The sequence below is a fragment of the Betta splendens genome, chromosome 19 (assembly GCF_900634795.4).
Source record: "Betta splendens chromosome 19, fBetSpl5.4, whole genome shotgun sequence".
NCBI lineage: Eukaryota > Metazoa > Chordata > Actinopteri > Anabantiformes > Osphronemidae > Betta > Betta splendens.
Genome location: NC_040898.2, coordinates 10,347,507 through 10,370,783, shown reverse-complemented (window position 1 = coordinate 10,370,783; position 23,277 = coordinate 10,347,507). Strand labels below are relative to the sequence as shown.

Below are 23,277 nucleotides of genomic sequence, written 5' to 3'. Positions count from 1 at the left end.
AAAATAACCCCTACACGTTGGTTTGTTTATTATAAATAGTATGTTTTATCATTTTGCTGTAATAACATTTTACTGGAAATTCATCTTTTATAAATAAAAACGACTCATGTAAAAAGGGACATTTGTTGTTCAGATACTAATAAACAGCAATGTAGATGAAGTATTATTAGTTGAAAACCTTGAACTTTAATATTGTTTTAATATTACTTAGTAATACTAAGGTTCACGTCACCTTTAGTTGCACCATGTCTGTACCTTCAGGTCACAACTCAAAAAAGGTTCTTGATGGTTTTACAGAAATTTAAATGTTTGTAATTTTTAACTTTCATGTTCATGTCTAAGATGTTTGCAGAAGTTTTATGCCTTGTCTTATGATGTCTTTAAATCAAAGGTCACATTATCAGTAACTCGCCCCGTGTCACGGGTTACTAAGTTTCTCGTAAGTGACAATGGGTTCAATCATTTCCTCAAAGGTTTTGTAATTATTATTTTTATAATATTCATGAAGAGAGCTTTCAGTTTAGTTGCTTCAAGAAAAAAAAACGTATTTGTGAACATTATTTTAGAGTAAAATGACCTAATCCATAACAGGCCTGATGAGGAATCTCTTTGTGTTGTACTAATCAGTAACTGAAAGTCTGAGCTCTACAAAGGAAACTGTGTTAAACGCTGAATCTACATAAATAACACATCACTCTGCGTTTTATATTTAACACTGATTACAGGCTGTGCCAGTCAACCCTCTTCTCTTGTTTTTTCTACGGGAACCAACATACATGTTTCTTCTAATCTATGTTCATACTAATATTTGATTTTTACCTTGAGATAATAAAATCAATACAAATGTTGCTATGTTGGCTTTGAGCTGGGACTCTGGGAGTCTATTCACCACCACGGTGGCACATCTTCATCACCTTTTCAAAGGATGATGCTCATCATCAGGAACTGACTGACGGACAGAAAGTTGCTTTCAGGGCAGGGAATGAACTTTGGCACCGGGTGCCAGCTTCGAGGGCGTAGCTAAGCATTAAAACCAGTGAAGGAAAGGCTGGACTCTCATTACCCACGGTTCAGGAGCTAAACTCTGGCGAAGCGTTGTCCTGAGGGCTTTTCCAATGGCTAAAGAATTCAAACTGCTGTGCATCGTCTGGCTGATTGTAGCCTGTAAGTTACCTAATTATTATTGTTGTATTACTGTTGTAGACTCATGTTATCATAAGGAGACTATTTAATTAAGCTATTTACCTGAAAAGAAGTGTTTCCATGTGTTTTAGTTTTCATTAAATCAGTTATTTCATTCACGTATAAACATCAGATGTGTTCATAGATTCAAATAAATATATTTTTTTATATTGTTACAGAAAAATATTAATGCTGTTTAAATGTGTGTTGTGTTAATATTTTTATTAATTTTGCAACTTTTGTTTTTATTCTACTTGATTTTGTAGACAAGACGTTTGCTAATTTGCATACCAATTAAATGAATTTTTTTGTCACATTGTTTTCCAATTGTTGTGAGTAATAAGCATCTAGGATGATGAGTGAGTGAGGAAAACTATGTTCCTAGTGGTTGTACTTAAAACAGGGCTGTGCTTAGTTCACCAAACTCTATATGATCGAAGTGTTGCTTTTAGGATTAGTGCTTTTTATCTTCATGTAATGGAAAAGCTCAGTCAATAAACTCATAAATCATGGTACTGTATCATAAACCCACTTCATGAGGGTCATAACAGGGCTGGTGTTGGCTGTTGTAAAAAATGTTTTGTCATGTAAACTGTATCTGCAGCTCTGTGTTGGACTGTCCTTTACTAACTACTACACTGTGCTTATCTAGTCTCATCAGCCTTGAGTGTTTCAGCTGAGGGTGAAGTCACTGAACCCCCAGCAGAACCCACTACAACAACCCTAGAAACCACTACGACAACAGAAGCCACAACAACAACAACCCTAGAAACCACTACGACAACAGAAGCCACAACAACAACAACCCTAGAAACCACTACGACATCAGAAGCCACAACAACAACAACAACCCTAGAAACCACTACGACATCAGAAGCCACAACAACAACAACCCTAGAAACCACTACGACATCAGAAGCCAATACAACGGCAACAGCCAATACAACGGCTACACCAGATCCAACTGGCTCAACACAAACGCCTCCAACAACAAAACCAGTTCCTCCCACTACAGAGCGTCCAGGTGCTGCACATCTGCCATGTCCACCATGTGTCAGTTCCTCTGCTTCCATCAGCTGTAGATACTCACAAAGTGTGTGTGTGTGTGTGTGTGTGTGTGTGTTTCAGGTCCCTGTGCATCAAACCCATGTGGTCGTGGCAGCACTTGTGACCCTCGTGTCAATGACACGTTCGTCTGCTTGTGTTTGCCTGGTGATGTCTACAATGAAGGCAGCAGAGGTTGTGATAACGGTGAGTGTTCGTGTTTCCAGGGTTTTTTTCACCACTTCAGTTGCTGTTGAAGGTCTCTGGTCGTAAATGTCCAGTGAAGCCTCATTAGCTCACTTCCAGTTAATGAAGTGTCTAACTGCAGGGTGTTGTTCCATCTTTAACTAACAGACACATACAGAGCAGAAACTATAACCTATAGGGTCTGACATTGTTTTTTTAATTTTTCAGCCAAGGTTTTCCCTGGAAACTTAGATGTGCCTGGAATAAAATATGATGCAAAAATGAAAAACAAGGCGTCGCAAGAATTTAGAGATGCCTCAAGTAAAATTATCAATGCAGTAAGTGATCAGTAATTGTTTCTAAATTTGGTGTCAATTACAAGGCACATGTTGATTTGATGTGTTTTTATTTGCTGTTTGCAGCTGTCACCATTATTCCAGAAGCAGAACGGCTACCTTGAGTCTATTGTGGTTGAAATCCAGTGAGTCAGACACGTTTTTTTTAGTGCACTTCATCATTTCAGTACATTATTCTCACACAGTGTTTTTTGTTTTAACAGACAGGCGCCAGCAACAGCACGTGCGTCACAGGGAGATGGTGTCAGAGCAACTGTAGACATCATCTTTGAAGCCAGTTCTGAAGTCAAATCAGCCGCTGTTGACAAAGTGATCCAGGAAGCTGTTGGCTGTACAGACTGTGTGCTGGCAGGAGGGGAATTTAAAAGTAAGGTCACTACACATCTGGTCCTAATGTGTGACAGCCTGTTGAATTAGGCAGTAAAATGACTGTTAATGACCTTTAACCTTTAGACAGTGGTGTGTCGTAATAATGTATCAAAGCCCTGATGGTGAAGTGATTAGATGTTTATTTCTACATGACTCTTAATGGTCACATTGGGATCTTTGCGTTCACCATATGATTCAGGTTTTAAAATAAAAAGGTTTAACATAATAAAATTCATCTACAGTGAAAAACCTGTGTGACTCCAACACCTGTGACAGCGAAACTACCAACTGCACTTCAACAGATGGAGTCTTTACATGTCCCTGTAATGACGGCTACATCAAGACAGACTTCAGTGTCAGAATGTGTTCTGGTAAGAGCCCTGAGATGAAGAACAACAGCAACAACAACGCTATGCTTCAATTTGTGTATTCTTATTTATTCATGTTTTCATTTTGCAGCTTGTCCCAGTGGACAACGTTCACCAGATTCTAAGACGTGTGAAGCGTAAGTCCTCAATAAACCCACACCCACGTCTGTGTCACATGTATGTGTTGAAAGAAGCAGTAGAAATAATCACTTCTTCATGTTTTTAGTTGTTCCTTTGGATATTCTGGTTTTAACTGCAAGGACTGTAAGTCTCTTTTAATCTCATCGATTTGAATTATGCGTGAAACAGCCCTGCTCTGTCCTTAGCAGTGACTCGTGCTGCTGTGTTAGTGATGTGTGACTGTGCTTTGACAGCCTGGCAGCTGGTGCTGGTCATCGTGGGCTCAGTGCTTGGTGGGCTGCTGCTCATATCACTCATCCTTCTGCCCGTGGTGGCACTCAAGTGAGTCCTTCACTTTGATTTTTAATTACACCAGTAATATTAAATGAGAGTAATGCTGTGTCGTTAAACAGTAATCTATTTTTATTTGTTTTGTTAGATGCTCAAAGAAGAGCTCCAAGAGTAACGACTATGAAGACATTGGGAAATCCTACGCCGACCCGGCTCCTGTCAAGTTACCACTGGGTAACGGCACCAGACCAGCCCAGCCTGTTAACGGGTCCAGCTTTGCCGACGCCTCGGTGCCTAAAATCCCACGGGCCACCACCAATAACTGGGACAGCAGAACCAACTTGGAGATGACCCAAAGCAACAGCCGTCAAAATCTGATCTCTGCAGACAAAAGTTCGGTGAGCAAGCTTTTGTGTGTTTGATGCAGAGAGGATCAACCCATGCGTCAGTAATGTTATATTATTCAAGCAATGGGTTCAAAAGAAAATGAATTCAAATGAAATCATTTTGTATTTGCAGCGGCTTTATGAAGACCAAGATGACCTGAGCCCATATGCTCAGTCTCGCCCCGGTAGCTATGTTCAAGCACGACCCCAGAACAACCCGTACGCCCAGCGGCCCCAGGTGAACCCCTATGCCCAGAGCCAAGGCCAGAGCAACCCTTACTACAGCGGACGGCGCTTCAACTGATGGGGGAACTCTGCCACACTGACACTAGCCCACATCAGCTGTCCTCCCCTGAGAGGTGCAACCACAAGCACCTTCTCTTGTTAATGCACATCTGTGACCAAATATGAGCTTGAACCCGTCTATGAATTTACAAGAATTCAAATTCTTTTACGTTTACGATGAGTGACAAAGTGAATGAGGTAAGTTTATTGTTTTAATAAATCCATATGAATCCTTCTGCAAATCAGTTCCTAATGTTTTTGCATATTTCAGTGAAATGTTTACTATGTACACTACTAAAAGTTTCTGTATTTTGTTTTGTGTAACTGGGATTATATTTTATTTATATTTAACCTCTTTCATGGCTGATTTTTGCCAATTTGCCACTGAGTATGAATAAAATAATAAATGTTTCATTCACTTAATTCTTGAATAAAACCAATAATAAGCTCTGAGTCTTTATTAGATGAGTGGTTGTGTGTGTGGGCACGATAACACAACTTTGGGTTATTTTAATTCAGACAGATAATCTTTTGCTCCATCTGGAAAGTTATACGGTGCAGGGGCCTATATTATGTTTTTAAAGTCTGACGTCATGATGTAATTCCCTTTCACACCGCTTGAGGGCAATAAAGTGTTACTTTAAAACGTGTGCGTGTAAACGATTAAGAGTGGCTACACAGCTGGTAATGAGTTCACCCAAGGCCTCCAACCGGCAACCTCTGTAACCACACGTGAAGTGGTACTTTTACTCATAGGGACTATGTACTTTCTTCTTGTGTACTTGTTTCTGGATCCAGTTAACATTCTGTAAGTATATCTAATATATAAATAATATCTAAAGCAGTTCACAACAGTCCAGTGCTCAGAGAGGTTGTGATTGACCTAAAGGATCAATTCACAGTAGCACATTTTCACAAGAGGGGCAGAATGCAGCCAGTGCAACACATCAGCACCTACAGCGTTATATGAAAACACTGAACTGTTAATTTGAACTGTTTGTCGTTTTTCTTTCTGAACGCAAATATGCCTTAGGTCAATTTGACCCGAGGGATACCAGAGGGTCCCAAAAGTGACCATACAAGACCATATAAGACCATACAAGGGTTAATAAACCCACACCTATGTCTATTTGAGATGTTTATTTGTAGAGAGGGTTCATTTCAATTACAAGGTCAGTTTGAAGATGTTACATAACTAAACCTGACAAAGCAGTAGAAATAACCAGTTCTTCATGTTTTTTAGTTGTCCCTTTGGATAGGGTTAGGGTTATGAGTGAAGTTACCACTGGTTAACGGCACCAGACCCTGCGCAGCCTGTTAACGGGTCCAGCTTTGCCGACGCCTCGGTGCCTAAAGTCCCACGAGCCACAACCAATAACTGGTACAGCAGAACCAACTTGGAGACGACGCAAAGCAACAGCCGTCAAAATCTGATCTACAAAGACAAAAAATTTTTTGTGCGTTTGATGCAGAGAGGATCAACCCATGCGTCAGTAATGTTATATTATTCAAGCAGTGGGTTCAAAAGAAAGTTAATTTGAATGAAATCGTTTGCTTTATGGCTCTATGAAAACCAAAATGACCTGAGCCCGTTTGCTCAGTCTCACATCTTTGACCACATGTGAGCACATACCCGTCTGTGAATTTACAAGAATTCAAATTTTTTTACGTTTATGATGAGTGACAAAGGGAATGAGGCAAGTTTATTGTTTTGATAAAACCATATAAATGCTTCTGCAAACATCCTAATGGCTGTAGTTCCTTAATGTGAACGGCTACGATATTAAGCTTGGTGTCATTGGAAAGGAAACTCCTTTTAGTTTCCAAAGAATGAATCAGAATTCGTTACAGTTATACTGGAGCAAAATAAAAGAAAGACAAACCTGAGAGAAATTTTTGATAAACCATTGCCTGCACTTTTCCCTTATAGATATAAGCAAAAATCTTCCTGGTGATTGGTAGCAGGAACTAAAGACAAAAGGATCTAAAAGTTAATGGGAGTAAGGATCTAAAAAATTCAGCCTTATGTGTTTATATATGAAGAAATAAATAAAACAGCATTAAAAACCTATGTATAGGGGCCTATTCAATCTGCCTGGGCCCTGTGACTCTAAAAGGTCACAACTCTGGCCTGCATCAACCTACAGACTCCAGGGAGGGCTCATATGAAAGCTTACAGCTGTGGAACGACCCTATAATTATATGTAACAATCTGTCACAATAATTCATACAGTAGGTAGGAAAGAGCAGAAGTCTTTTTGACCGGAATGGAACCAACTTGTTGTGTGTCTATGTGTTTAAACGGCACTTATGGGGTTAACGCTTCCTGCCTCAGAGTGGGGGAGGGCGGTTCTCAGGAACTTGGGCATAATTGGGTACTTGTTGCTGTGGAAACCACATACTTGGGCCTCTTCCGGTTTCCTTGGCCTCAGAAGCCCAAGGCTTACGGCGTCCATCTTAATTTGTCCGCTTTAGCTTCGGTTTAGTCTTTAGGGCGAATTATGGCTCAAAGAACAGGAAAAAAATGTTTTCACTCAGTAGTTTAGAGCAGAACACTTGCAGTTTTCGGACCAGGGTGGATGTACCGTGTTTTTTGGACGGAAACAGTTTATTGGATTACAATCGCTGGATCATAACAGAGAGAATGAGACCACATGACGTGAATGGAAACTTATGGGTTTCAGAAGTCGTCAAAGGTAAGTGATGGAAAATGTATGGATTTATAGTTATTGTTTTTTTGGGCGTTTGGTGACTGCACTGTGATTTTTGTTGCTAGAAATGGTTTATATGGCAGGAAAGACCAGAATTCAAGCTTTACAACGTTGTGTAACATGTGTGGTATATATTGGGGCTTGGCTGTACACATCTCATAACTCACGGGGGGGTCCCTGTACAGGGAGAGTGTTTCAGCTTCTCGAACCTGAACAGGGAGCTGGTTCCACAGGAGAGGAGCTTGGCAGCTAAAGGCTCTGCCTCCTGTTCTACATTTAAACACTCTATGAACCACAAGTAGCCCAACGCTCTGAGAACGAAGTGTTCTTCTGGGAGCTTTCTTTAAGATAAGAAGGAGCTTTATCACTAAGTGCTTTGTAGGCCAGTAGGAGAATTTTAAATTCTATCCTACATTTTATGTTTTCCCTTCACTCATTATTGTACCACATGTGAGCTCAAACCCATTTATGAATTTACAATAAGTCAAATTATTTTGTTTACGATGAGTGACAAAGGGTTTATTGTTTTTATTATATATGCTTCTGCAAACATCCTAATGCTTTTGCATATTTCAGTTAGATGTTTACAATGTATCCTAATAAGAGTTTCTGTATTGTTTTTTGTGTATTTGGATTATATTTCATTCATATTTAACCTCCTTTGTGGCATATAGAGTATTATTAAAATAATAAGTGTTTCATTCACCAAATTCTTGAATAAAATAAATAAGGGCCTAGCTCTGAGTGTGTATTAGGTTGTGGGCATATTAACCCAACCTTGGTTTATTTTAATTCAGACAGTTGATTTTTAGTGAAGAGTTATGTGGTGTAAGGGCCTATGTTCTTTGTATTTAATAAACCCAGACCCACGTCTGTGGCAGATGTTTATGTGTAGGAAGAAGCAGTAATAGTAATCGGTTATCAGCCCTCTACTCTTCCCTTGGTTTGTGTACAGGAACCAACATACGTGTTTTCCTCCAGTCTACTTCCATCACAGTCCATATGTTCATACTAATTTTTTATTTTTACTTTGAGTTCGTAAAATCAATATAAATGTTGCCGAATCTAAATCACCTTTTCAGAGGAAGATGCTCATCATCATCATCATCAACTGACTGACAGACAGAAAGTTGCTTTCAGGGCAGGGAATAAACTTTGGCACCGGGTGCCAGCCTCCGGGGCGTAACTAAGTATTTAAACCAGCGAAGGAAAGACTGGACTCTTATTACCCACGGTTTCAGGAGCTAAACTCTGACGAAGCGTTGTCCTGAGGGCTTTTCCAATGGCTAAAGAATTCAAACTGCTGTGCATCGTCTGGCTGATTGTAGCCTGTAAGTTACCTAATTATTATTGTTGTATTACTGTTGTAGACTTGTGTAATCATAAGTAGATTATTTAAGTAACCTGAAAGGAGATATTTTCATCTTTTATTTTTTATGAAATCAATGATTTCAATTGCGTATGAACATTAGGTGTTTTCATAGATTAAATACAAATATTTTCTTTTTTTGCGGTATTGGTTCAGAAACATACTAGTTTATGTTTTAATAATCTATTAATTAATTATTGTACTTTTTATTCTACTTAGTTTAGATTGATTCTTTTAGACGACACTTTGCTCTTTTGCATACCAATTAAACTACTGTTTTTCGCCACGTTGTCCCCCCCATTGTGAGGCATAAGCATCTAAAATAGTTTATTTACTATTGTTTACTAACTACTACACTGTGCTTATCTATTCTCATCAGCTTTGAGTGTTTCAGCTGAGGGTGAAGTCACTGAACCCCCAGCAGAACCCACTACAACAACCCTAGAAACCACTACAACATCAGAACCCACTACAACAACCCTAGAAACCACTACAACATCAGAACCCCCTACAACTGCCCTAGAAACCACTACAACATCAGAACCCCCTACAACTGCCCTAGAAAGCACTACGACATCAGAACCCACTACAACAGCCCTAGAAACCACTACAACATCAGAACCCACTACAACAACCCTAGAAACCACTACAACATCAGAACCCACTACAACTGCCCTAGAAAGCACTACAACATCAGAACCCACTCCAACAACAACAAATCCAGGTAATACAACGGCTACACCAGATCCAACTGGCTCAACACAAACGCCTCCAACAACAAAACCAGTTCCTCCCACTACAGAGCGTCCAGGTGCTGCACATCTGCCATGTCCACCATCTGTCAGTTCCTCTGCTTCCATCAGCTGTAGATACTCACAAAGTGTGTGTGTGTGTGTTTCAGGTCCCTGTGCATTAAACCCATGTGGTCGTGGCAGCACTTGTGACCCTCGTGTCGATGACACCTTTGTCTGCTTGTGTTTGCCTGGTGATGTCTACAATGAAGGCAGCAGAGGTTGTGATAACGGTGAGTGTTCGCGTTTCCAGGGTTGTTTTTCACCACTTCAGTTGCTGTTGAAGGTCTCTGGTCGTATATGTTCAGTGAAGCCTCATTAGCTCACTTCCAGTTAACGATGAAGTGTCTAACTGCACGGTATTGTTCCATCTTCAAATAACAGACACATAAAGAGCAGAAACTATAACCTATAGGGTCTGACATTGTTTTGTACTGTTTCAGCCAAAGTTTTCCCTGGAAACTTAAATGTGCCTCAAATAGCATATGATCCAAAAATGGAAGTTAAGACAACGCAAGAATGTAGTCAATGTCAAACACATTGTGCTTATTCTGGGCATTTTGCCGAAGTGGAGTCGTTTCCTGTAGGTTCATTTTTACAGTGGGGTCAGACAGATTTCAGGCGTCGATGTTACAACACAACAGCAGATTATGACTTGCTTCCTAAAATTTCGTTTTCCTGTTATAGCCAAGGTTTTCCCTGGAAATTTAAATGTGCCTGAAATAACATATGATCCAAAAGTGAAAGACAAGACATCGCAAGAATTTAAAGATGCCTCAAGTAAAATTATTGATGCAGTAAGTGATCAGTAATTGTTTCCAAATTTGGTGTCAATTACAAGGCACATGTTGATTTGATGTGTTTTTATTTGCTGTTTGCAGCTGTCACCATTATTCCAGAAGCAGAACGGCTACCTTGAGTCTATTGTGGTTGAAATCCAGTGAGTCAGAGACGGTTTATTTATTTTTTAGTGCACTTTATCATTTCAGTACATTATTCTCACACAGTGTTTTTTCTTTTAACAGACGGGCGCCAACAACAGCACGTGCGTCACAGGGAGATGGTGTCAGAGCAACTGTAGACATCATCTTTGAAGCCAGTTCTGAAGTCAAATCAGCCGCTGTTGACAAAGTGATCCAGGAAGCTTTTGTCTGTACAGACTGTGTGCTGGCAGGAGGGGAATTTAAAAGTAAGGTCACTACACATCTGGTCCTAATGTGTGACATTCAGTCCAGTCAGCCTGTTGAATTAGGCAGTAAAATGACTGTCAATGACCTTTAACCTTTAGACAGTGGTGTGTCGTAATAACGTATCAAAGCCCTGATGGTGAAGTGATTAGATGTTTATTCCTACATGACTCTTAATGGTCACATTGGGATCTTTGTGTTGACAATATCATTCAGGCTTTAAAATAAAAAGGTTTAACATAATAAAATTCATCTACAGTGAAAAACCTGTGTGACTCCAACACCTGTGACAGCGAAACTACCAACTGCACTTCAACAGATGGAGTCTTTACATGTCCCTGTAATGACGGCTACATCAAGACAGACTTCAGTGTCAGAATGTGTTCTGGTAAGAGCCCTGAGATGAAGAACGACGGCAACAACACTGTGCTTTGATTTGACTTATTTATTATTATTATTATTATTATTTATAATTTTGCAGCTTGTCCCAGTGGACAGCAAGCAAACAAGGATTCAGATGGGTGTGAAGCGTAAGTCCATAATAAACCCAGACCCACGTCTGTGTCACATGTATGTGTAGAAAGAAGCAGTAGAAATAATCAGTTCTTCATGTTTTTCAGTTGTCCCTTTGGATATTCTGGCTTTAACTGCAATGAGTGTAAGTCTTTAATAATCTCAACAACTTGAAGTATGAGTGAAACAGCCCTGCTCTGTCCTTAGCAGTGACTCGTGCGGCTGTGTTAGTGATGTGTGACTGTGCTTTGACAGCCTGGCAGCTGGATCTGGTCATCGTGGGCTCAGTGCTTGGTGGGCTGCTGCTCATATCACTCATCCTTCTGCCCATGGTGGTATTCCAGTGCTCCATATGTGGCGCTATGCTCAAGTACGACCGCGGCCCCAGGTGAACCCCTATGCCCAGAGCCAAGGCCAGAGCAACCCTTACTACAGTGGATGACGCTTCAACTGATGAGGGAAGGCTTCTGCCACACTGATACTAGCCCATATCAGCTCACACAAGGGGCAAACACAAGCACCTTCTCTCGTTTCGTTTCAAATTCTTTTACGTTTATGATGAGTGACAAAGGGTATAGGGCGAGTTTATTGTTCTAATTAAACCATATAACTCTAATTTCTTTTGCAAACATCCTAATTTTTTGCATATTTCACTTAGATGTTTTACCATTGTGGGATCAATAAAGTCATATATTATGTTATGTACACTACTAAAGTTTCTGTTTTGTGTAACTGGCATTATATTTTATTTATATCTAACCTCTTTCATGGCTGATTTTTGCCAATTCATTATTGAGTTTTAATAAAATAATAAGTTATTTTATGTTGAAAGTTTCATTCACGGAATTCTTGAATAAAAACCAATAATAACTTTAATGACTTTAATCTCAACAACTTGAAGTATGAGTGAAACAGTCCTGCTCTGTACTTAGATGTGTGGTTGTGTGTGTAAGCATGATAACCCAACTTTGGGTTATTTTAATTCTGACAGATGATCTTTAGCTCCATCTGGAATCTAATATGGTGCAGGGGCCTATATTCTCTGTATTTAAAAGTCTGGATGTGTTTCATTTGCACATGATGCAATTCACAGTCATACCTCTTGAGGGCGCTAAAGTGTTACTTTGAACTTGACCGTGTAAACTATTAAGAGTGGCTACACAGATGGTAATGATTTCACTCAAGACCTCCAACCGGCAACCTCTAAATCCACACGTGAAGAGGTACTTTTGTTTTTAGTGACTGGGTACTTTCTTTCTGTGTACTTGATTCTGCACCCAGTTAATATGCTGTAAGTATATCTAATATATATATAATATCTAAAACAGTTAACAACGGTCCAATGCTCAGAGAGGTTGTGATTGACCTAAGGGTTCATTTCACAGTAGCACATTTTCACCAGCGGGTGAAAATGTGCGGGCAGAGTGCTGCACATCAGCACCTACAGAACACAGTTGAACACGCTGTTAATGTGAGTTGCTTGTCAGTTTCCTATCTGACCGCTGGAGGGCAACGGTGTCCGATTTCATATGTGCTACATTCACCACTAATATATTAGAGAAGCCTTAGTTTCATTTGTCAGGAAGATGTCTTGTCTTCTATGCTGTAAAGTCATTGAGCAACAATTCTGGGGAAAGTTCACCGTACAGAAGATAAGAGTCAGAGAAGCCAGAAGAAGCTGTCAATCATCAGCTGTGTACGACTTTTACACAGCTGTAATGTTCGTACACACAGGTGTTGTAACCCGGGTGTGCATGTGATAACGCTGTGGTTTCCCTGTGATTTTTCTAGGACAAACGCAAAGAGACCAATTTCACTGCGTGGTTGTTTATTTACATCATCAGCGCATCCGATCCCATCTGACCTCGGAGGCTGAGCCTGGTTAGGACTTAGCAGGAATACCAGGTGCTGTAGAGCATGTTCTCCTGTGTTCTCTCCGGGTTCTCTGGGTTCCAAGGTTAGGTTCCAAGGTTGGCTACTCTTTGTCTGCCCATTGAATGAGTGGTAGTTTGTCTCTATGTATGTCTCTCGCCCTAAAGTAACTGGGGTAGGCTCTATAAAAGGAGAAAAATGATCCAAGTGTTGTTCCTCCTGTTCTGACTGGAGCAGGTGACAGAAATATGACGATCACACCTCAACCTGACCAGCCATCTGAAGGAACTTGAAAGTGTGTTTGCTTGACTGACTGGTGCAATGACTTCAATCCAGTCATAAGATTAAAAGAAACACACGCACCAGACACAGTAAAAAAAATCCATCACAAAAAGTTTCAATACAAATTCAAATTTGTGCGACTGAATTTGTCAATAGTATGAAATGTCTTTTATCCAAAAAATCTGTAAGTAACTGGAATCTTTGGTATCATTTTTTTGTGAATGGCTTGTCTTATCTAACCTCTGCTGGAGTGTGGACAATAAAGCACATACCTTTAGCACACACCTGGTTATTGAGGTTAACGTGTAGAAAAGATGCGCGACCTCCAGCTCACACCTCGATGTGTGTCAGCAGCTGAAAATCAGGTCGTTGTTATGACACAAAACCCAACAAATCAACAAAAGCTCAGCACTGCATCAACCAAGGTTATCGATGCAGGCACCACTATCACCTGTAGATGTATGTGAAAGACAGTAAACGGGGACGATGGAACAGCTCTCAAATAACACAGAGCTTCACATGTTTTATGACATGTCTTGTTATAATTTGGCAAATTTGTGAACCTGACCAGCTGGCGAATCGTCACAACACAACAAGAGGCTCTAAACGCCTTTGAAGGAATTTAGTTTCAAATGAATAATATCATTTTAACAGGGTTCATCTTGAGATCATCAGCGTTATATTGTTAACACCCAATTAATCTCTTCTCTTGACGTCTCAGAATCAAAGGTCAGAGTGCCAGCGATGTTATCGCTCACATTGTTTCTGATAACAGTGTCGTAATTGGGCACAACCCCTTTCATGCAGCAAATTTAGTTACACATTTTATTTATAGTTTTCATAATATTTATGGGCAGACTTCATAAATTCATGAGGAGACCATGTCAGTAATCAGTAACTTATAAAGTCAGAAAGGGAATCTGTGGTACTGGCTAAGACTTTAAAAGTCAAACAGTAACATCAATAACAATTCATAAAGTGTTGTTTGATGTACATTGACACAATCTTCCCTCTTCTAAGTAGCATTAAAAATGCCCGTACATTTAGTTTAATTTAAACATTTATTGCTTACTGATATAAGCTCAGCCGAACAAACTACATAAAAAACAGGAAACCTTCTATTCTGCTGTGAAACATTAAACATCATAATTATTGTCTATCAGCCGATTTGCTGAGTCTTACGTAATATAGGACAAATGTATCACATATCACATAATCGAGAACTATCTCATGGAAAGTTAGACTCCGACTCTGTGAGTCTGCTCTGATCAGGGAACATTCTTTAGCCCTGGGTACCACCCCCAAGGAGTGGCTAATTATAAATCAGTGAAGGATAACCTGGGCTCCCATTTCCCAAGGATGCTAAAGCCTCATCCAGCACAATCGTGACTGGAACGCTTGTGAAGTTTAGCTTTGTCCCTCAGGTCGTCTCCAATGGCTAAAAAATTCAAACTGCTGTGCGTGCTTTGGCTGGTCCTAGCCTGTAAGTTACCTGATTTCTTTGACTTTACTGATAGTTGTCGTTTTAAACCCATAGAGCCTTTTGTTTTAATTATGTGAGAATAGAGACTTTTTTGTTTTTAAAGTTTCTAATAAATTCTACCTAAAAGAACACATTTAGCCTATAAACACCTAATGTTTCAATTAAGTGATTACTTTATGGCCTTGCCTATGAAATGTGATATATGAAATATATAATTTAATATTTTATATGAAATTTTGATCCATTCATCTTGTCTATAGAAGACAGAAACTTAAATTACTCCTTAAATTGTATTTCATTACTTCATTTATTTATTTTGCGATCAAGAAAAAGACTATGAAGTCATCACAAGCGTGTGCATAGTTTTCATAGACAACAGCTTATATTAAATTATGTAAATCAGCACTATAGACTTAAACTCAGAAATGAATGTATGGAAGTCATGTTCATCCCGAAGGATCTATTCAATAGCAACTAGACGTTCCTTTTCCGTCTTGTGTTTGCATATACAGTCGAGCCAGAAATTATTCATACCACTGGCAAAATCTGACTTAAAGTTAATATCATTTAACCATTAGAAATGACAAAGGCTTCTCCCAAAAGATAATATGGTGTTCAAGAGGGATCATTGTGAAAAAAGATTACTCATCTTTTATTTTTCGTTTGAACAAAAAGTGGAATTTTCTAAATGATTCATCACTTCGCAATAATTAATAGAAAAGCCTTTATTGACTATTACAGCATTCAAACACTTTCTGTAATTGCTGAACAGCTTGTGATGAATGATAAGCTCTAACCCTTTCAGGTTGGAGGGTCGCTCTAAATAAAAGATAAGTGATATTTTTTTTCACAATGATGCTTCTTGTACATCGTCTAATCTTTTGAGAGAAGCCTGTGTCATTTCTGCTCAAAAAAACATTTTGGTTGAATAAATGTTGTGACTTGGTAACAAGGATTTGCCAGGGGTATAAATAATTTGAGGCTCAATTGTGTACGTGTGTGTGTGTGTGTGTGTGTGTGTGTGTGTGTGTGTGTGTGTGTGTGTGTGTGTGTGTGTGTGTGTGTGTGTGTGTGTGTGTGTGTGTGTGTGTGTGAAGATGCGTGGCTGAAACTATAATAAGTAATAAGTGACAGATGAAGCAGCCTTAGGGTGGGTCATGTCTTCTGCAGCATGTCTGCTGCACACTCTGTGTTTTATCATGTAATAATTCTATAATTGTGCATTTTTAGGTTCTACAGTATTTGGGGTGTCTTCTGAGCCAGAGTATCAAAATAAAACTCCAACAACAGAAGCTTCCCCAACAACAACAGAAATACCGGCAGCAAGAATTAAGCTACAGGCAACAACAACAGAAGCACCTGAAATAACAACGGAAGCTCCTGAAACGACAACGGAAGCTCCTGAAACGACAACAGAAGTTCCTGAAACAACAACGGAAGCTCCTGAAACGACAACAGAAGCTCCTGAAACGACAACAGAAGCTCCTGAAACAACAACAGAGGTTCCTGAAACAACAACAGAAGCACCTGAAACGACAACAGAAGTTCCTGAAACAACAACAGAAGCTCCTGAAACGACAACAGAAGCTCCTGAAACAACAACAGAAGCACCTGAAACGACAACAGAAGCACCTGAAACGACAACGAAAGCTTCTGAAACAACAACAGAAGCTCCTGAAACAACAACGGAAGCTCTTGAAACAACAACAGAAGCACGTGAAACAACAACAGAAGCTCCTGAAATAACAACGGAGGCTCCTGAAACGACAACGGAAGCTCCTGAAACGACAACAGAAGCACCTGAAACGACAACGGAAGCTCCTGAAACAACAACGGAAGCTCCTGAAACAACAACGGAGGCTCCTGAAACGACAACAGAAGCTCCTGAAACAACAACAGAGGTTCCTGAAACAACAACAGAAGCACCTGAAACGACAACAGAAGTTCCTGAAACAACAACAGAAGCTCCTGAAACGACAACAGAAGCTCCTGAAACAACAACAGAAGCACCTGAAACGACAACAGAAGCACCTGAAACGACAACGAAAGCTTCTGAAACAACAACAGAAGCTCCTGAAACAACAACGGAAGCTCTTGAAACAACAACAGAAGCACGTGAAACAACAACAGAAGCTCCTGAAATAACAACGGAGGCTCCTGAAACGACAACGGAAGCTCCTGAAACGACAACGGAAGCACCTGAAACGACAACGGAAGCTCCTGAAACAACAACGGAAGCTCCTGAAACAACAACGGAGGCTCCTGAAACGACAACAGAAGCTCCTGAAACAACAACAGAGGTTCCTGAAACAACAACAGAAGCACCTGAAACGACAACAGAAGTTCCTGAAACAACAACGGAAGCACCTGAAACGACAACGGAAGCTCCTGAAACAACAACAGAAGCTCTTGAAACGACAACGGAAGCACCTGAAATTACAACGGAAGCTCCTGAAACAACAACAGAAACTCCTGAAACAACAACAGAAGCTCTTGAAACAACAACAGAAGCTCCTGAAACAACAACAGAAGCTCCTGAAACAACAACAGAAGCTCCTGAAACAACAACAGAACCTCCTAAAACAACACCGGAAGCTCCTGAAACGACAACAGAAGTTCCTGAAACAACAACAGAGGCACCTGAAACAACAACGGAAGCTCCTGAAACGACAACGGAAGCTCCTGAAACAACAACAGAAGCTCTTGAAACAACAACAGAAGCTCCTGAAACAACAACAGAAGCTCCTGAAACAACAACAGAAGCTCCTGAAACAACAACAGAACCTCCTAAAACAACACCGGAAGCTCCTGAAACGACAACAGAAGTTCCTGAAACAACAACAGAGGCACCTGAAACGACAACGGAAGCACCTGAAACGACAACAGAAGGACCTGGGACGACAACAGAAGCACCTGAAACAACAACAGAAGCTCTTGAAACAACAACAGAAGCACCTGAAACGACAACGGAAGCTCCTGAAACAACAACAGAAGCTCCTGAAACAACAACGGAAGCTCCTGAAACGACAACGGAAGCTCCTGAAACAACAACAGAAGCTCTTGAAACAACAACAGAACCTCCTAAAACAACACCGGAAGCTCCTGAAACGACAACGGAAGCTCCTGAAACGACAACGGAAGCTCCTGAAACAACAACAGAAGCACCTGAAACGACAACAGAAGCACCTGAAACGACAACGGAAGCTCCTGAAACAACAACAAAGGCACCTGAAACGACAACGGAAGCTCCTGAAACGACAACAGAAGGACCTGGGACGACAACAGAAGCACCTGAAACAACAACAGAAGCTCCTGAAACAACAACGGAAGGTCCTGAAACAACAACGGAAGCTCCTGAATCAACAACAGAGGCTCCTGAAACAACAACGGAAGCACCTGAAACAACAACAAAAGCACCTGAAACCACAACAGCAGCACCTGAAACGACAACGGAAGCTCCTGAAACAACAACGGAAGTAACTGAAACAACAACGGAAGCAACTGAAACAACAACAGAAGCTCCTGAAACAACAACAGAAGCTCCTGAAACAACAACGGAAGCACCTGAAACGACAACGGAAGCACCTGAAACGACAACCGAAGCACCTGAAACAACAACGGAAGCACCTGAAACGACAACAGAAGCTCCTGAAACGTCAACGGAAGCACCTGAAACGACAACGGAAGCACCTGAAACGACAACGGAAGCTCCTGAAACAACAACAGAAGCACCTGAAACAACAACAGAAGGACCTGGAACTACAACAGAAGGTCCTGGAACAACAACAACAGAAGGTCCTGGAACAACAACAACAGAAGGACCTGGAACGACAACAGAAGGTCCTGGAACAACAACAACAGAAGGTCCTGGAACAACAACAACAGAAGGTCCTGGAACAACAACAACAGAAGGACCCGGTACAACAACAACAGCTTCGATACCGACTAAGCCTCCAGGTACAGCCACCGGTTTCAATTTTGCAATTTCTTTTGTATCTAAGAAATAATTTGTTGCAGACTTTCAAAGTAATACAGTAAAACATGTGTGTGTTTAAGGCCCTTGTGACTCACACCCATGTGGTCGTGGCAGCATTTGTGAGCCTCGTGCTGACCAAACCTATGTTTGCCGCTGTTTGCCTGGTGAGGTCTACAACAATAAAAGCAAAAACTGTGAGAATGGTAAGTATGTTTTCAGTGTTTCATTCGAACACTTAACTTTCACTAGGAGCAGTTATGTTGCCGTAATAAGCTCACCTAAAAAGGTTGTTCACTCACAACTTAGTCATTTCAAAGACTTTTCAAAGCTACAGTTGTAAAGATAAGATGTTGGAGAAGTTCACCCAGTCTGCCAGTAAAGATGATCCAAGATAAAGTCAAACACATTGTGCTTCTTCTGGGCATTTTGCCTGAAGTCTAATTATTTCCCGTAGGTTCATTATTACAGTGGGGTCAGACAGGCACAACAGATTTCAGGCGTTGATGTTACAACACAACAGCAGATTATGACTTGCTTCCTAAAATTTCGTTTTCCTGCTTCAGCCAAGGTTTTCCCTGGAAACTTGAATGTCCCTGAAATAACATATGATCCAAAAATGGAAAACAAGACATCGCAAGAATTTAGAGATGCCTCAAGTAAAATTATTGATGCAGTAAGTGATCAGTAAATGTTTCTAAATTTGGTGTCAATTACATGGCACATGTTGATTTGATGTGTTTTTATGTGCTGTTTGCAGCTGTCACCATTATTCCAGAAGGAGAACGGCTACCTTGAGTCTATTGTGGTTGAAATCCAGTGAGTCAGAGACGTTTCTTTTTTTTTTAGTGCACTTTATCATTTCAGTACATTATTCTCACACAGTGTTTTTTGTTCTAACAGACCGGCGCCAGCAACAGCACGTGCGTCACAGGGAGATGGTGTCAGAGCAACGGTAGACATCATCTTTGAAGCCAGTTCTGAAGTCAAATCAGACACTGTTGAAAAAGTGGTCAAGGAAGCTGTTGGCTGTTCAGACTGTGTGCTGGCAGGAGGGGAATTTACTGGTAAGGTCACTACACATCTGGTCCTAATGTGTGACATTCAGTCCAGTCAGCCTGTTGAATTAGGCAGTAAAATGACTGTCAATTACCTTTAACCTTTAGACAGTGGTGTGTCGTAATAACGACACATCAAAGCCCTGATGGTGAAGTGATTAGATGTTTATTCCTACATGACTCTTAATGGTCACATTGGGATCTTTGTGTTGACAATATCATTCAGGTTTTAAAATAAAAAGGTTTAACATAATAAAATTATTTTACAGAGAAAAACCTGTGTGACTCCAACACCTGTGACAGCGAAACTACCAAGTGCACTTCAACAGATGGAGTCTTTACATGTCCCTGTAATGACGGCTACATCAAGACAGACTTCAGTGTCAGAATGTGTTCTGGTAAGAGCCCTGAGATGAAGAGCAACAGCAACAACAACGCTATGCTTCAATTTCTGTATTCTTATTTATTCATGTTTTCATTTTGCAGCTTGTCCCAGTGGACAACGTTCACCAGATTCTAAGACGTGTGAAGCGTAAGTCCTCAATAAACCCACACCCACGTCTGTGTCACATGTATGTGTTGAAAGAAGCAGTAGAAATAATCACTTCTTCATGTTTTTAGTTGTTCCTTTGGATATTCTGGTTTTAACTGCAAGGACTGTAAGTCTCTTTTAATCTCATCGATTTATATTATGCGTGAAACAGCCCTGCTCTGTCCTTAGCAGTGACTCGTGCTGCTGTGTTAGTGATGTGTGACTGTGCTTTGACAGCCTGGCAGCTGGTGCTGGTCATCGTGGGCTCAGTGCTTGGTGGGCTGCTGCTCATATCACTCATCCTTCTGCCCGTGGTGGCAGTCAAGTGAGTCTATTCATTCATTCAGTCCAAATCATTTCCAAATATCATTTCAGTCAAAGTCAAACTTGAGTCTGACATTTTATTTTCACCTAAACACCACTGCACGTTTTATTTTGTTAGAGGGTCAAAGAAGAGCTATGAAGATACTGAGACATCGTATAGCAACCCTCTTCCCATCAAGTTACCACTGGGTCAGGCACAAGCAGCTAATGGCTTGACTTTCACCAACCAAGGGGGACTTAAAATCCCACGAGCCACAACCACCAGCAGAACCAACTTGGAGATGACTCCAGCCAACAGTTCGGTGAGCAGGCTTTTTTTTATGCATGAGAGGAACAACATCCTGTAGAGTTATGAGGACGTATAATATGACATTTACAGGGATATTGTATGTTAAAACTCACTCGTGTTGTAATTGCAGTGGTTCAACCAGCACAACCAGTACGCCCAGAGTCGCCCACAGATGAACCCCTATGCACGGAGTCAAGGCTACAGCAACCCTCACTACAACGGGCGACACTGATGACTGATGAGGGAGCACTTCCAGCCCGGATCAACTCTCTTCTCTGGACAGAGCAATGAACAGAAGCACTTTTCCCTGTTATTGTACATCCTTGACAACATGTGAGCTCTGACTAATTACAAATTCTTGGTTAAAGCACTGTGGGTCCTTTCAGAGGTTTGTTTGCAACTTTTATTACTGTTATCAAAATTATGTTCTCAGAATGTCAGCTTCTAGATCATGTGACACCATTGTCTCATCTATGAATTTACAAGATTTCAAACTGTTTATGGCGAGTTTATTGTTTTAATATAAATCCTTTTGCAAATCAGTTCCTATAAGTTCCTGTACTGTGTTACATGTAACTGTGTTTTATTTATATTTAACCCTACTATGGCTGATTTCTGCCAATTTGTTATTTTGCAATAATAAAATATTGACTTTGAAAATAAGTTTCGATTCACTGAATCCTAAATGAAACGCTTGCTACAGTGGAAGATGGGTTGACTGATATGGGTTCTTGCCCTTCACTTCTGATAAGAGTTTCCATAGAGATAAGCGATAAATAATCTCGAAGAAACTGTTAATTACTGATTGTTTGCTCACAGTAGATAGGAGTCTCAGTAATGTTGCAGTGATCTTACATTTAAACACGGCCCCTCTGTCCCTGTACGCAATCAACATCACTCATGTCAGTGAAATCTCACTAGGCTGCAGATCAATAAAGGAGAGTTAACGCAGCCTCGGTCTGCCTTGAATTCGGCTGATATATAGTCGATGCAGTCAGTTTAGTCATTCTACTGGTTCAGTTCGCCTGCTTTCCAGTTGGAGGGATGGACTTGGACTGGTGCTGTCAGAGCAGGCTGCAGTCTGCGGAGAGCACAGTTGGAAATGGCACTTTCATTATCACCCGCCTTCGTGCTGTGGCTGTCAACCCTAAATATGGATACCGACGCACACACTCACACGTGCCCTCGCGCACACACACACACACACACACACACAAGCACACGGACGAGCTCACGGCGCTTGACTGGGAGCAGATCTACTGTGTATGTTTGACTGCGTGCATATGGGCCCAGCTTGGCACAGGAACGAGACGAACTGTCCTGTGTCTGCAGCCTGGACCCTTTCTGAGCCAAGCCTCTCTTTGCCCCAATAGGCGCCGCCGAAGGCAGGCGGCCGTGACGAGGACCCTGACACTGGGACAGGTCTGTGCCAGCTCCTGCATGTGCAGCGCCTCCGTGGAACTGGGATGAATCATACAACACCCACGGTGAGTGGAACGTCAGAAAACTGCTCTTTTAGTGAAACAAAGCCAGGAAGAGACAGGCTCCTGCCACCTGTGGCTAAACATGACGGATGGGTTAGAGGTTAAAGGTCAAAAGGCATGATGATCATACATGCATGTATTTGCATGAATCCACTGAATGAGGCAATATGGCCTCACCCTCACACTGTACCTAAAGCCGTCTCTTTATAGCTGCATTGGTTTACAAACTGTAAAACCTCACACTTATCTCACAGTAAAGAAGCGTTTGTGCCATAAACCTGCTCTGAATTGTGATGGTGCAACATGCAGCTCTAGGAACTGGGTGCGTGGCCATGACGGTGAGCCCATAGAACCTGTGGACACGTCGGCCAGGCGTGTTGCAGTGTGTGTCATATGCGCCCGGGTTGTGGGATGATGTTGCGTGGCCGGGGCTGCTTCTCGTATCCATAACGTTGCTGCTTCCAGTTCACCACTCCTCCTTTATTCCCCATAAACCTCACACTGAACGAAAGCATTACCGAGAGCTGGTTGTTGCCATGGCATCAAAAGTGACACCAAAACAAATAAGAGATAAGGAAATAATGGGTTTCTATTGCGCTTGGACGTCAATCAGAGCAAATTGCTTTCAGAAGAAATGAAACAGTTTGAAAGATCAGCTCGTCCATTTGAAAACATAACATTTTTGTCAAACCTTCATTGTGTGACACATAGAAGTTACATACGGTACATGTTTGTGTATTTTTTGTCTTGTCTGAAAAAGCTTTAGAGAATGCTCTGAATATACTGTTTGACTTAAGGTGTCTTAAATGTTATTTTACAAAT

At 40.9% G+C, this 23,277-nt stretch overlaps 2 protein-coding genes across 6 annotated transcripts; both read left to right on the top strand.

The window, feature by feature from the left end:
* Window positions 1-1,007: 1,007 nt before the first annotated feature.
* LOC114846614 (mucin-13) lies at window positions 1,008-5,035 on the top strand. The gene is made up of 12 exons (XM_029135648.1): window positions 1,008-1,164; window positions 1,835-2,206; window positions 2,311-2,433; window positions 2,641-2,750; window positions 2,835-2,893; window positions 2,972-3,135; window positions 3,380-3,508; window positions 3,597-3,642; window positions 3,732-3,769; window positions 3,880-3,967; window positions 4,065-4,314; window positions 4,436-5,035. The coding sequence occupies exons 1-12, from the start codon at window positions 1,116-1,118 to the stop codon at window positions 4,604-4,606; spliced, it is 1,599 nt and encodes a 532-aa protein (XP_028991481.1). The 5' UTR covers window positions 1,008-1,115; the 3' UTR covers window positions 4,607-5,035.
* A 2,083-nt stretch (window positions 5,036-7,118) lies between these two features.
* Window positions 7,119-21,652, top strand: LOC114846472 (mucin-5AC-like). 5 transcript variants are annotated; one of them, XM_041068640.2, is made up of 13 exons: window positions 7,119-7,283; window positions 8,381-8,629; window positions 9,047-9,478; window positions 9,569-9,691; window positions 10,146-10,255; window positions 10,340-10,398; window positions 10,484-10,647; window positions 10,905-11,033; window positions 11,127-11,175; window positions 11,266-11,303; window positions 20,596-20,683; window positions 20,801-20,984; window positions 21,102-21,650. In XM_041068640.2, the coding sequence occupies exons 2-13, from the start codon at window positions 8,581-8,583 to the stop codon at window positions 21,201-21,203; spliced, it is 1,527 nt and encodes a 508-aa protein (XP_040924574.1). In that variant the 5' UTR covers window positions 7,119-7,283; window positions 8,381-8,580; the 3' UTR covers window positions 21,204-21,650. The 5 variants fall into 5 exon arrangements, with proteins under 5 accessions (XP_040924574.1, XP_040924576.1, XP_040924575.1 ...); XM_055504658.1 differs by lacking the exons at window positions 7,119-7,283; window positions 8,381-8,629; window positions 9,047-9,478; ... (5 more) ...; window positions 11,127-11,175; window positions 11,266-11,303 and adding exons at window positions 14,651-14,795; window positions 16,026-18,659; window positions 18,708-18,752; ... (5 more) ...; window positions 20,313-20,358; window positions 20,448-20,485 and having other exon boundaries at window positions 21,102-21,652; XM_041068641.2 differs by lacking the exon at window positions 7,119-7,283 and having other exon boundaries at window positions 8,236-8,629; window positions 9,047-9,391.
* Window positions 21,653-23,277: the final 1,625 nt, after the last annotated feature.

Excerpts from the sequence above, each read along its gene's own strand:
- LOC114846472 (XM_055504657.1), top strand. The coding sequence starts at position 14,747 with ATGGCTAAAAAATTCAAACTGCTGTGCGTGCTTTGGCTGGTCCTAGCC. Across the intron at positions 19,445-19,528 it reads CAAGTAAAATTATTGATGCA|CTGTCACCATTATTCCAGAA; the intron begins GTAAGTGATCAG and ends TGCTGTTTGCAG. Across the intron at positions 20,225-20,312 it reads CAGTGTCAGAATGTGTTCTG|CTTGTCCCAGTGGACAACGT; the intron begins GTAAGAGCCCTG and ends TTCATTTTGCAG.
- LOC114846614 (XM_029135648.1), top strand. The coding sequence starts at position 1,116 with ATGGCTAAAGAATTCAAACTGCTGTGCATCGTCTGGCTGATTGTAGCC. Across the intron at positions 2,207-2,310 it reads TCCCACTACAGAGCGTCCAG|GTCCCTGTGCATCAAACCCA; the intron begins GTGCTGCACATC and ends TGTGTGTTTCAG. Across the intron at positions 3,643-3,731 it reads GATTCTAAGACGTGTGAAGC|TTGTTCCTTTGGATATTCTG; the intron begins GTAAGTCCTCAA and ends TCATGTTTTTAG.